At 42.6% G+C, this 13,417-nt stretch overlaps 1 protein-coding gene across 6 annotated transcripts in view; it reads left to right on the top strand.

Moving 5' to 3' along the window:
• The first annotated feature begins 698 nt into the window (after positions 1-698).
• The window catches only part of LPCAT1 (lysophosphatidylcholine acyltransferase 1), a 66,774-nt gene continuing 54,055 nt past the window's right edge, over positions 699-13,417 (top strand). For all 6 annotated transcript variants that reach the window (XM_026077562.1, XM_026077565.1, XM_026077563.1 and 3 more), the window contains exons 1-3: positions 699-953; positions 8,527-8,669; positions 10,145-10,359. In XM_026077562.1, the coding sequence (XP_025933347.1) occupies positions 837-953; positions 8,527-8,669; positions 10,145-10,359 (475 nt within the window). In that variant the 5' untranslated portion in view covers positions 699-836. The remainder of the gene's footprint in view (positions 954-8,526; positions 8,670-10,144; positions 10,360-13,417) is intronic.

Below are 13,417 nucleotides of genomic sequence, written 5' to 3'. Positions count from 1 at the left end.
GCTTGTGGCACCTTTACCAAGTTTCTGTAACATAAAATACATACGGTGTTTTTCATTCTCTATTTAACAGTACTGAGTATAGATGCGTGTAAATAAATACACTTCCATATATACCTTCCACGTACACTTCGCTGGCTGGGTGGTCACACGCCCGTCAGTATTTCAGGAGGCCAGGCAGGGACCCAAGTAAAGCTGCCAGCCTCATCCCACCTGACGCGCGGCCGCCGGCCCCGCCTCGGCCGTTCGTGTCCCCACAGCCGCCCTGCGCCACCCACGCAGGGTCGCCCCGGGGGCGCGCGACACCATTCCGGATCCTATCTGTAAAACAGCCTTAGCCCGCCCGCTCAATCCTCCTCGGGGCTCCCCCCGCAGCCACCGCGCCGCCGATCAGAGAGGACGGCGGATGAAAGCGACGCCGCGCCCCGACAGTCCGGCGTGAGAGAAGCTCCCCAGGGGCGGGGCGGGGGGGGGAAGAGAGGGGAAGGGAGGGGCGGCCCCCCGCGGGCGGAGCCGCGCTCCCAAGATTCTCAGGGGGGAAGGGGTGGGCGGTGAGCCTCGCTCACACAAGGCGAAGCGCGGGCGCGCGCACCCCCGCCTTCCCTCCCCCTTCCACCGACGCGGAAACCAGCGCCCAGCCTAGCAGCTGTAGCCGGCGCGCAGGGCGCATGCGCAGGCCCCCAGGAGGGCGGGGGCCGGAGCCTACTGGCGAGCGGGGTGGCCGCGGGTGCCTTGCCCGCCGCTACTCGTGGACTAGCGGTCGCTGCGCGGTGTCCTCGCCCTCTCCCTTGCTGGGGCCTCGCGTAGTCCTGCCCCACGACGCCGTCCCTTGCCCCGCGATGAAGTTGAGCAGTCGCGGCCGAGGATGCTGCGTGGCCGGCAGCCGGGAGCGCGGGCCGCCGCTGCGAAGCCCCTTCGTGCATGAGCTGCGCCTTAGCCTCTTGGAGAAAGCCAAGGTAGGGGCGTGCAGGGCCCGGCCCCCTCACTTCTCCCCCCCACCCCCCCCCCCAATCCCTTGCGCACGTCCCCCGCGGCGTACCGGCTGGCCGGCCACGTCCTGCAGCGGGCGGGGACACCCTGCTGCCGGTGCTTTGTGAGCCGCTGGGGGCGGCGGGACCGCAGAAAATCGGTGCGTATTTGTGTGTGCGCAGAGCCCGGCTTGCAAGGGCTGCGACCCGGGTGGGCGCGCGCGGGGGACCGTTGGCGGCGGTTAACGGGGGCCGCGCGCTGCCCGGGGTGGGGGGAAGGGCTCCGCCGCGGCGGGGGGCCGGAGCTGGGTATCGCGGGGCAAATCGCCTTTGTAGGGCCGCTCAAAGGGGATGTTCCTCAACTTCTTCGCTGTTTTTTTTATTCCTTTTTGTTTTTTAATGGGGGGCTGGAGGACAATCCTGTAAAGGCACTCTTGCCCAGTGTCAAGTTAAACTATGCCAGGACCGAAGTAGTCCATGCATCTGAAGTTTGGCCCCCGGATAAATAATCCCTACGGTATAACTTACGCATTGTACAGGTAGCATGAGACTAGAAGAATTGGTTTTAAAGTGCAAATTTGCAGTTGTATGGCTTTTTCCCATGCCTCTGCCTCGTTCACCTCACCTTATGAGCAATAGGTAGTTGGATATTCACACTGTATGGCCCATGTCTTAGTCTCTTAGTAAGATATGTGTCATTTACTAGATGAAGAAATACTGTTAAAGACTCCCCTAAAAAGGAATAGACATTTTTCTGTGGCTTTCTTCACTGTAATACTTGAGTTCTTTACAAATAAATGTTTCCTTAAAGCTGTTGTTAGGGATATAACAGCCTACAGTGGCTGGAGAAAACAGCATATTCATCAGCATGGAAATTAAACTCCACTAATATTGAACATGTCAGATTAAGACACTTTGGATCCGTCTTTCTGTAGAATATTTAATACTTTGATAACATGATGCGTTCTGAGTGGAGTTCCTTGTTGCTTTGCCTTGTTGCCGCCCAATACTTAACATGAGACACATAGCAGCCTGATTTACAAAACGGTGGAATATATCTCATGTTAAATACCTGATGGCCAAGGAATTTATAGTGGACTCCAGTGGAAAAGACTTTTTTTTTTTTTTTTTTTAATCAAGTTCCTCAGTATGAACCAGAGAAATGCTGAGCTCAGTGGTTATCGTGAGGAGCTATTGTTTGAATGGGGGAAGGTTAAAGGTTTTTTTGTATCATTTGCCTCATTTACTTTATACCTGGAGCTTCTCCAATAAATCATAGTTTTAATGATTTCTTTTCTGTGTAACCCTGCCTCATTCCTTAAGTCATCTTTTCTATGAAATTAATGAGGTAGAAATCTTTCAGGAAGTGGAGAGAAGTAAAGATAGCATGTGGTCATATGCATTATGGTTGTATCTAACTATAACAACAGAATATGTTTTATTTTGCTGTTAGTGTAGCTTTTTAATTTCACTTTCTGATTGGTTATTTGAGAGGAATTTTTAAAATAGTGTTGGGGGGGGGCAGAGCACCAGTTTCACAGTTTTTGTAGTATTAAGTCTCATGAATTATTGGTGTTGTCAGTCTGCTAGATCAACAACGACAGCATAGATCAACATAGACCTTTAGCCACTTTGCCAGCTAAGTGACTGGTTGTAGTACACATCTGTCTTCTGTGTGGCTTGATCTTCTCATCTGTATGAGACATGAGCTTTGCCATTGGATTTCAAGGATTTGTTATTTTCAATGAAAACTGCAAGATACGTTTAAAGTTCTGTAGCCTTTTACTGTGGGCAGACCAAAGGAATAGTTTCATCAAAGAAAGGAGTGTGATTTGGTCTTGCTTTTTAAGTGAAAAGTCTTTTATTGATGTACAGAGCCTTTAAGCCAGCCTTTCTCACAATCTTATGTTTGCAGTGTTATGTGAAGAAGTGCACATGCTGGCATACAGAACTGTAACAGATCTTCTTTACCTTAACCGTGCTCTCATAACCTCTTTGCTAATTGAAAGAAAAGCTGTGCTTGAGAAAGAGGTAGTTAAAGATGATCTGTGGAACTGTGGGCAAGAGTTAAGCCACAGTTGCTGTGATCCCACCTTTCTCTAGGGAATCCTGCTCTCTTGGAAAGGGAGACTTCTTGAATAGGGAGGCTGCTTTACAGTCAATTACAGCAGTGTGTGTTCTTTTCCATACAGTCCTGGCCTGTTGCTCGGGGTTCAGTATGAAGTATTACAGTTGAACTTGCTTCCTGTTCAGCTGTAGAAAAACCTGTGGCACAGTATGCACATATCCGCAATAAGTGTGAGTTCTGGGATTGCAAAACCTATCAAAGCAGGTTAGGAACACGTGGGGACTGGAGGTATGTGAAGAGTTGATGAGCAAAGGGAACTGGGAGACAAGACTGCTTTGAAGGACTGTTGTCTGTTGCTGAAGTTCTGTCAGATAGCTCTGTTCTCTTCACCACCGCTTCATCCCTCCCTCAGCCTGCCATCTTGATGAGGTTAGACTAACTTATTAATATAGGTCAAAGTAAATGCACTTCAGTACATTTCAGCCTGAGGCCGCAGAAGTGAAAAAGTAGAGAACAACCGCAAAGACAAAGCGAGGCAGCAGAAAAGCCCATTTGAATGTCAAGGAATTGACACATTATCTCTTACATTATCTCTTTTATTGGCTTCATAGAAATTGGGAGATAACAGGAGGATAGAAGCAGTAAAGCTAGAAAACTGAGTCTCATCCTTTCTGTAGGAATGCTAATTAGTTTGGCCCTAATTTGGGCATGAAAATTGAGGTGATTCCTGAAGTTACTTGTTTTATTTCAGTACTATAACAAAAAGATGCTATCTTGAAGAAAGGCAGACAGGGTTTCATTAATATCCTAACACATTCTGGGCACTTATTGCTTAAGTCAAACTCTTGATTCAGGTTACCTCTGCAGGATAAGCAGAAGGCATTACTGAAGCTGCCAGAGAATGTTCATAGCTTTGTTTGTTGCACTGATTAATAGGTGAAATTGGCAGAAAACTGGCACAAAAATAGGAGTAAATAGTTTTTAGCTGGTTTAATCCTTGGTCCCTTGAACTGGTTCACTCCTCAAACAACCACCTGACTCAGTACAAGGTAGAAAGTGGGAACGTGAGTTGAAGCAGGTAAAAGGTAGGAATGTGACAGGACTGCAGTAGATTGCATTCTGAGGAAGACTATGGCAAGTCAGTGAGATGGTGGAGGTGGCTTGGTGTTTCCCTGCCACTTAAAAAGAGAGTATGATGCCATCCTCACTGCTGTCACTGTTTCTGGCCCTTTTATTGTACCAATGGTGGTGTACATTGGTGCCCTTGTGAGCTGATTTGGCTCATTAAGCCAGTAGAAGGTTATTGTGTTTTTCTGTATTCTGATTGGGTTATTTTTTCTTTTGCTGGGATTGCTTTTCTTCAGTTTAATGAGCTGTACTGGCTCACTGAAAGCTCAGATAAGTACTAGACCTGACTAAAGGGAAGGATCAAGGAGAGAGGAAACAGAACCACCCTTTTTAGCAGCAGTCATTTGTTAGATTGGCTTAGTCACACCTGAAAATTTCTACTCCTGTAATTTTCTCCATAACTGTGTAAATGAGGGAACTTGCAAAGTGGGAAAACAGGTGTTAAGAGAACTGTTGAGGGATGAATTCCTAGCTCTTTCATTGCCATCTTTGCTATTGGTAAATTGGGGATATAAGGATGATGATACTGAAGAAGTGAAAGGGTGGGGCAAGATGTGGTCTCTGATATGTTAAAAAGAAAAATCAGGACCGTTACTATGTTAAACGTGCAGTTCTCTATTCTGTTTTCTTTGTCTAATATGTTGCTGTTACTCTGTAGTAAGTCATGGAAACAGTTGTGAATAAACTGTTTTTTTATGGTGTTTCTTGCTATATTGGTAATAATACTCAAAGGTACATTTTTCCAGCTTCTGTATGGATGAGAGGTATGATACTGACTTTCAAGACAGGAGACAGACATATGGAAGAAGAAACAAGGGTATTCTTGATTTTCATGCTCAGTGTTTAGATATGTAGGACTTGAGGCTTTGGAGAACCTACAAAGGACTTAAGTTCATATTTTGTACCTTCACTGTAAGTGATTTCATACTCCTCAAACCAGAATGCAGGGTTTCTTAAACAAGGTGAACGTATGGTACCTATTTAGTTTAAGTGACTTGCCTTGCATCAGACTGAAGTTCTTCTGATGGAAGGGTAGAATCCGGTTTCTCAGGGCAGCCTTCTGTTATGAGCTATAAGACCATCTTCTCCCTTCTTGCTGTCCATAGGTATTTCACAGCATACAGTTCAACTTTTGAAAAAACAAGACAGCAACCTGTTAACCGGCAAATGTTAATTGAACTGTTGTCAAACCCCTCTTGAGAAAACTGATGAGCTGCACTTCCCAATGTACAGCTCCAAATGGATCTTGAGGTCTTTAAATGTATCTCAAAACACAGATGTTTACACATATTCTTACCAGGTGGAATATATGTTAATAGGAAAATGTCTGTGTAGGTGAGTGTCCTAAATATGTAAAAATACAATCACCATATAAGATGTCTGTACAGAATCATACCAGGAGTCCAGCTCTCCTGCATTCTCGTCTCTGACAATAGCCAACAGGGCTAGGACCTTCTCCCTTTTTCTGTCTGTCACTGACAATAATACTGTATGTAGGCTTTACAGGATAAAAGCTTTCATACCCAGGAAGATGTAGACCCAACTGCTTTTCACATGTTCATGCCTTTGTTGGTTCTTAACCTTCTTTAGGGGCCAAACATAGTCCTTCTCCCTCCTACAAAACTTCTTGCGTGGGAAGGTACTGCACTGCCATCTGCTAAAAAAAGGTTGGTGTAACAGCAGTGGTAGCCTGTGTACTTAAAACTACTTCTTGCTGACTGTTTCTATCACTGACCTCTCTGGACACAGAAGCAGAGAGGCCTCTTCTACCCATTTGTTCCATCTTCCAAAGCTGTATGGATGCAACTACTGCTGCTGTTCTGCAGTGTGGTCCTAAAGTGATCTTGATACAAAAGATTGCTGCACAGATACAAGGACTGTATTGCTCACCAGTCACTTGCCATTCAGCACTGCCCTGGTAGGAGGAGACAATGAGGTGTTGAAGAAAGAGGATGTGGATCCCAGAGAACTGTAACACAACCTTTGGTGTTGGAAGGGACCTCTGGAGTTCATCTGGTCTGACCCCCCTGCTCAAGAAGGGTCAGCCAGAGCAGGTTGCTCAGGACCTTGTCCAGTCAAGTTTTGAGCATCTCCAAGGATGTAGACTCCACAGCCTCTCTGGGCAACCTGTCCAGTGTTCAACCATCCTCACAGTAGAGAAGTGCTTTCTTGTATCCTCACCTGGATTTTCTTTCCCCTCTTCTCTAGACGACTGGTCCCTCTTTTCTTAGCCTGGAAGGCAACTGCTCTCTCCTCCCCAATTTGCAGATGAGCGCTCCCATTTTTCTCAGTTTCACTGAGGCTGCTACTTTTTCTGCTTCTGATTTCCTGAAACATTTGTACCCTTTCTATTGTCTTCTCAGCTTTTTTAACTTCTTGATCTTACTCCTAATCAATTCTTGCATCCCTGTGTTATTCATTCTCCTAACCACACCTCTTTTGCAAACAAAGATCTTGTTTGTTAATTTTTTTCTTCTCATGCAGCTTCCAGATCTCTTATGTCCCCTTTCACTAATCTGTCTCCCTCTCCCTCATTCCCCAGTCTGAGTGAGATTTTATGAGACAGCTGATGTGACTTAATTGCTTGCTGCTGCCAGAAGGGGTGGTTTTGTCTGTGACTGCAAAGTTGCATCAGTTAGTGTGACTTCAGTGTGCATCTGACCATTGCCAGTTTAGAAAGTTAAACTGGCTAATCTCAAACTAGCCTATCCAAGAAGTCTTCTCTGTCTTCTGATTTAGCAAACTGAAGCAGCCTACCCAAAGATTGGAGTCCTATGTTTGGGAGTGAGACCATGGTTCTTATGAGATGACAGTGTCAGTCTGAAGCATCATTGTAAAATCTGGCATTGCTGTGGACTGCACATGGAACTGGTGGCTTTTGGTTTTCTCCAGCTGTGTGTTCCCTACACCTGGCCCAGGTTGGGTGTAGAGATCTACATGTGCAGCTACAGGATGAGTTGGTTTAGTGAGCTGATTTTCTGCAAAACTGTCCTCATTTGGAAAGTAAGAGGAAGCAGGAGCTGGTGAATGGAAAACTGAGCTGCATGATGACTAGATCTGCATCAGGGGAGAGGAGGATAATATGAATAATGCTTTTCATAGCAGCTTACAGGTACACCAGATTAAATGTAACATGAGACAACACCTTATGCCTCATTCCTCATCCTTGCCTAGCCATCATGCTGAATAATACTTTCCTACCTCATCTAGTGCACCTGTGAATGCATAGCATATTTTCTTTGAATTTTCTTTCTTTACATGGCCCTTTTATCATTTCACTGTCTTGTCCATCTTCTGCCAGCTTTCTGTGTACAGCTTGAGGAACTTTGRTTCTACCCCAGTCAATTTCTTCGCATCAAACTGTTTTAGGTTCATCTTCCCTCCCTTAGCCAATCATGTGAAGCGATATCCTCCTCCGCTTTAAAAGCATTTTTTTCTTTCTTCCTGTCCTTTGAGTGAGAAAGATGACATTCTCAGCTCCTGAGACAGTTTCCTGCAACAAGTGGATCCTTCCACAAATAGTAGCTAAGTTGTATTTTTTTTGGAGGGCAGTTGGAAACAACTCCAAGCAGCTTAGGAAAGGCCCTACTTTTGGGATAAGTCGTCTTAAGACTTTGGTAGAAGTTCTGAAATGACCTGTTTTTATCCATGTTGAAGGCAGAGGGCTGACTGGTTGGGAATGGGCTCTCTGAGTAGTATGGTGCTGGGATAAAGTATAGAAGCAACCAAGTTCACTATGACTTACAAGGAGAAGATAACTTCTGCAAAACCTCTGCTTTCCAGGGAGTTGTGCCTGGCCTGTTATCACAGGCCTGGAACATAAACTCATAAGCGTCTTTACACATCGTAAGGATGTGTTTGTCTAGAGGTGTCTCTGCACAGTGTTACCCTCAACCTCTGGTTCTGGGAACATGCTACAGAGGGACTGGTGCTTGCCCAGTCCTGGAAGAGTTTACCAGGTTGGGCTCTGTATTGCCATGTGAATGCACCTTGCTGAAGACATGCACATCACTGGCTGGGAGCTGCTTTGATGGACTGACTCTACAGCACAGTAAGATTTACAACATACCCATCCTAAATATTTACTTAATCTGAGGCTGCAGAAAGGGAAAAGAGCATTTGTATGTACTCACTGACAGGCATTACATCTGAAGTGTGGAACGCTAAGACTGTTAGCTTTTAGAGTATTGCTGTTTCAGCTATAATTAAAATCTGTGAATAAAAAATTATTACATATATGCAAATATAACATTATTTATTTGAAAAACTTATTTTTTAAGTTTACACTTCAGAGCAGTTTCTAAAAATTGCTGAGTTTTTTAGTCTGAGACTGTTAGAATAACTCACTTGTTTTGGGTTTTGCAGATTACCTTCATGACCTTGACTCTGTTTCCTATCCGACTCTTTTTTGCTGCTTTTATGATGTTGCTGGCCTGGCCTTTTGCATTCATTGCTTCAATGGGATCTGATGAGCAAGAGCTTGAAAAGCCCCTCTCCTGGTGGCGAAAGTGAGTCACTGATGCAGTGCAGTACTAAGAGAACCAATATTTAGTTCAGCAGTTTGAAATAGAGAAGACTGGAAATACTTGATAATATTTGTCCCACAGACCTGCCTTTCTCTTCCTCAAAAGAAAAATATTTATCATTCAAATGTTTTTCTTAAATAGGAAACTAAAAAATCTCAATTGTTTGTTTCTACTAGATGACCCTAGAATTACAGGGAGAGAAACAGATCATTATTAGTCTTTTGTCTTTATTGAGGATGTAGTGTGAAACTTCCTTGTGATGTCCTTCAATGTCAGCTTTATGTTATAAAAATTGACACCATGGAATATGCCCAGATTTCATATTCTGGATTGTTGTTAAACTGTTTCACCTTATTGTTTGCTACCTTGTGATGAATTGGCAGAATTTCTGTTGATTCTCTGAGGGTTTGCCCTATGCTCTGGCACTCATTAGTAGGTCTTTGTGCTTACTTTGATATTGGAATGCCAATTAAAGTCAAATGTAAGGTGATGTTCACCCATCTGTGAAAACTGCTATTTGAGGAGCAAGGAAGGAGTAGTGTATCGCCTCTTTTGTAGAAAATATTGAAACTGTAGGAGCTGGCACTAGCATGAGGGAAGTTGATTGTATTTTGTATCACAGGAGGGAAGTAGGTTGAGAACCATAGAGCCATGTCACTTTATATCGATATAATTCCAAATTAAATGTAATGAGTAGAGTAAAAATGGATGGCCTTCAATCTCGCATAGAGTTTTCAAGCTTTTAGATTGTCCCTCCCTCATTTCATCTACTCTTCAGTATCACCCTGCTCTCCAGTCCCTGTGAGTATAACAACTTGTGCTGTTTGTTTTTTGCACCCTATTGGTTCAAAGTAAATGTCTTTGTCTGTGTGACTGCCAGGCAAGGGGGGAAAAAAAAACACTTAAGGAAAAGATAGGGAGAAGGGGAAGAGGAAAGAAAGTAAAATATTTCCAGAGCTCCCAGATGGTGTGTTCTTTGTGCATCCCCCTGTTTGAGAATCTCTGCCCTGCACTGCTCCACTGGTTTGTTTGGGTAAACTTGAACCCAAGAATCAGGGTTGTTGCATTCTAGCAATGTCCTAATAGTGTTTTTCAGACCTAAGTTTATTGGAACATTTTGGAGTTATTAGAAAACATAATTAAACATTTTATAGGAGAAAATCAGCAGTCATAGTCTGACTCAAAATTAGTTTAGTGGTAAAATACATGTCAATTTTATTGTGATTAAAAAGAATTAATATTCAGAAACTAAATAAAATAAGATCAAATGGCCTCTTACCTTGAACATGGCATTAAACCTGCCCGGAAAGAGAATAGAATGACTATGTGATGTTCCTGTTCTATTTAAGCAGTATATTCTGTCTACTTTCTGCATGCTTATGGTTTTTTTGTAAAATTTTTCTTTAAAATATTTTATATCCCTGTGGCACTGTAACTGTTATCTCAACTCTTTACAGGATAGTGGATGTTTTGCTGAAAGCAATCATGAGAATGATGTGGCTTGCTGGAGGATTCCACTGGATAAATGTAAAAGGCAGACGGGCATTGCCAGCAGAGGCGGCAATATTAACTGTGGCTCCCCATTCATCCTACTTCGATGCCATTCCAGTAACTATGACCTTTGCCTCTATTGTGATGAAAGCAGAAAGCAAAGATATTCCTGTGTGGGGAAGTAAGTTGAAAGACACTTAATTTTTCAGAAAAGATTACTTAAGTTTACTAGTTATGGAGAAGGCCTGAAACACAAAGAACATTTTGCTATCACATGAGGTGAGACTTTTCTAGGTCTTCTGTGATTAATGAATGTTGACAGAAAAAGTTTGGGGTGCGTGTATATTTCTTTTTCCTTCTCCCAAAGGTAAATCTTTTACAAAGTCAAAACTTAATTCTACGGAACCCTTGGTTAAATTTGCAGTGAAAAGGCAACATCTTAAGACCTGGCAAATAGAAAAGCAAGTTAAGATGGGGCTGTGAAGGCAAAGGGGAGGCTTTAGAGAAAGTCCACCAAAACCACTCTTTTTTGGGGTATGTTGGGACGCTGTCTCCCAAATAAGTTTTAGGAACGGCCATCTGCTCTGAATGGGATCCTGCCTTGAGAGAGCACTGCTAACCCCTCATGTTCCCCAAGTAAGTTTGTTCGAGGCAGGCTATGAGAGATAAGAAGCGAAAGCAGATTGTTTTGCTCCCAGCTTTAGTCATAAGAAATGTAGGTACCCAAGTAGGTAGTATTGGAATACTGTCTTTGGAGTTATCAATGCAAATTTCCACTAAGCATTTAGAGAGACCTTTGATTTTGGTGCAGTTGTGCCAAAGATGTAAGAAGTCTTAAAGACCAGTTCACTTTAAATTACAAGGAAAAGGGCTTGTAGCAAAAGTCAGTATGGCATCATTTTAGAGAAACCTACCCTGTTGTGTAGGGACCAGCAAAGTTCTAACAGTCTTTGTGTTGCGTTGTGTAGATTTTAAGGGTACTATAAAAAGGACAAAAGATTTGGCTTTGGCCTTTGGCTGAGGATGCTTAAATATAGAAATCTGAAGAAAAGCTTTGAGTTTCATAGTAACCAAGTGGAATGAGGCTGCTGATGCTGGCATCCTCCTAAAGTTTCATTGGATAATGTGGCTTTAAAGGCATTCTTTAAACCAGAAGCTGAAAGATGGCTGGGAAATCCTTGGTGGTTACATCTAGAAGCTTCATATAGAGAATTCCTTGATCCAAAGGCGTCTGTCTGTCAAGTAAAGCACAGGCCAGAACTGTAGCTAGATTTCAAATACATTGCATATTTGATTAGTAGAGTTTGTGGCTTAAAAAGTGAACACCTGTATAAAAAGAAATGAATCTTTTGAACAAAAAGAATGTAGGCATGCTTCAAAAATGAGTGTGTGCAAACAAGCTTAGCTTGAAAACAAAACAAAAAAACTTGAAATAGGTTGTCCAGTTTTGAAAGATCTTGCTGCGAAAGGATATGCTGACACTTCTGTGCAGATATCTAGGCTACACTGGGAATCTGCAGTCCAGCCATAGACTGCTTAGTAATTGCCAGCTCAGCAAAATAAATTAGCACATGTGGAGCTCTCCTTTCAGCTTTCCTTACTTTCAGCTGGACTGTTTGGAGAACTCAAACTAGAGGAGATAACTCCATGCCATGTTGTGTCACTAAAATGTGATGAAATGACAAAAATCAACAGAAAGCTGTAATAGCTCCCTAACTGTCCCACTTAATAGATTCAGTGGGGACTGGTATGAAAGTCTGAGAAGAAATCTGTAGGGAAATGGACTTAGTCTAATCCATGATTTTAAAAGATAGTAAGATAATGGTTCACTTTACTAGGGCTAAGATTTCACTTGAGGGGATTTTGTTCATGTGTGAGCAAAAATAGTTGCAGAAAACCAAAAATCCCAGAAAGCTACATGTGAGGATTTGATGAAATCTTACTGGAAAAAAACTGTGCAGTCAAGTAAATTAGTATTTTGTCCTATATTACTGCATTTATTTTATGTCATGCAGCCACAAAAATGATGCAGTCCATTACAAAGTGTTCAGAAAAAAGCCATTGAAATGATTAGAAACATGGTAGAGGTCACAATTGAGATTCAGAGTTCAAAAAGCTTCTAAAACTGCTCTTGTTTGAGCAACAGTAATTACTATAGTGTGTGTTATTAAAGTGAATGAACTTTAAAAAACAGGTAAGTAAGTTTCTGTACTATAATGATTAGAGTTTGGCTTAAAGTTTAGTGAGAATTTGCCAGTAAAGCTAAGTGGTGGTTTTTGTTGTTTTTTTTTTCCTGCTTGAAAAAGGCTTTCTGTGAAACAGCTACTGGCCATCTTCTGCTTCCTTGATCTAGTATGATAATTCCAATGTTATTCTTTATCCTTCTCTTAACATGAAATACCCCCTCCCCTTTTATTAATTATCATTTGTCTGATGGTATTTCTTTTATATGATGTCTGCAAAATGCAGTCATATTTTTCTTGATTTAGCAAAACACTTCAGTTGAACAATTCTGACCTTTCTGGGACAAATTCTACATGAATGTCTATGTTCTTCAGTTTTTGTGAATCTTGCAAACTTTTTGTACCAACTCCAGTGGAATTTTGGAGCCAGCCATTGATAAATCTAACATTGCTAGCTCCTAATTGAGGCTTGTTAGCAGTCTTTTCAGAATCTTCTTAGAGGTTTTGAATAATATATGTGCTGAAAAGACAGTGCCCAGAGTTAAATGCATGTGAGAAATCAAGCAGCAAGGGAAAATCCTAAGATAATTTCTAAGGGTAAGGTCTCTTGTTTAAGAATAGATCTTCATCCAAAATCTCCAAATACACACAGTAAATAGCTTGTCTCTTTTGATGTAATGACTGCATTTATCAGGACAGTGTTCCTCATGTGCCAGAGGGACTAGCTGCAGACACAAAAAGGTCTGAATGTTAACTGGCTACCGGGATCAATCCAGAAGCATTTTTATGGGTTTCTGGAGCCGTTGCCTATATTATAGTTCTCTTAGCTTGCCAGTCATGGAATATTAAGTTTTTGATTCACTGGCAGTTTTAAGTCCAGGTGATTGAAAGCCTGTTCTTTATGAAATGGGAATTATTCCACAAGTAGGCGTGCGTGAGTGCACACTAGTGTTTTATTGCTTTCTAACTTGGATTCTGCGGTCCAGGAGAGCTGCTTTCAATTTCTGAAGCAGACTTGAGTCTCATGACTCCTCCAGTCAGCTTCCTTCTTTGTGT

The sequence above is a fragment of the Apteryx rowi genome, unplaced genomic scaffold (genome assembly GCF_003343035.1).
Source record: "Apteryx rowi isolate R43461 unplaced genomic scaffold, aptRow1 scaffold_458, whole genome shotgun sequence".
Lineage (NCBI taxonomy): Eukaryota > Metazoa > Chordata > Aves > Apterygiformes > Apterygidae > Apteryx > Apteryx rowi.
This window is presented reverse-complemented; position numbering and strand designations above follow the sequence as displayed.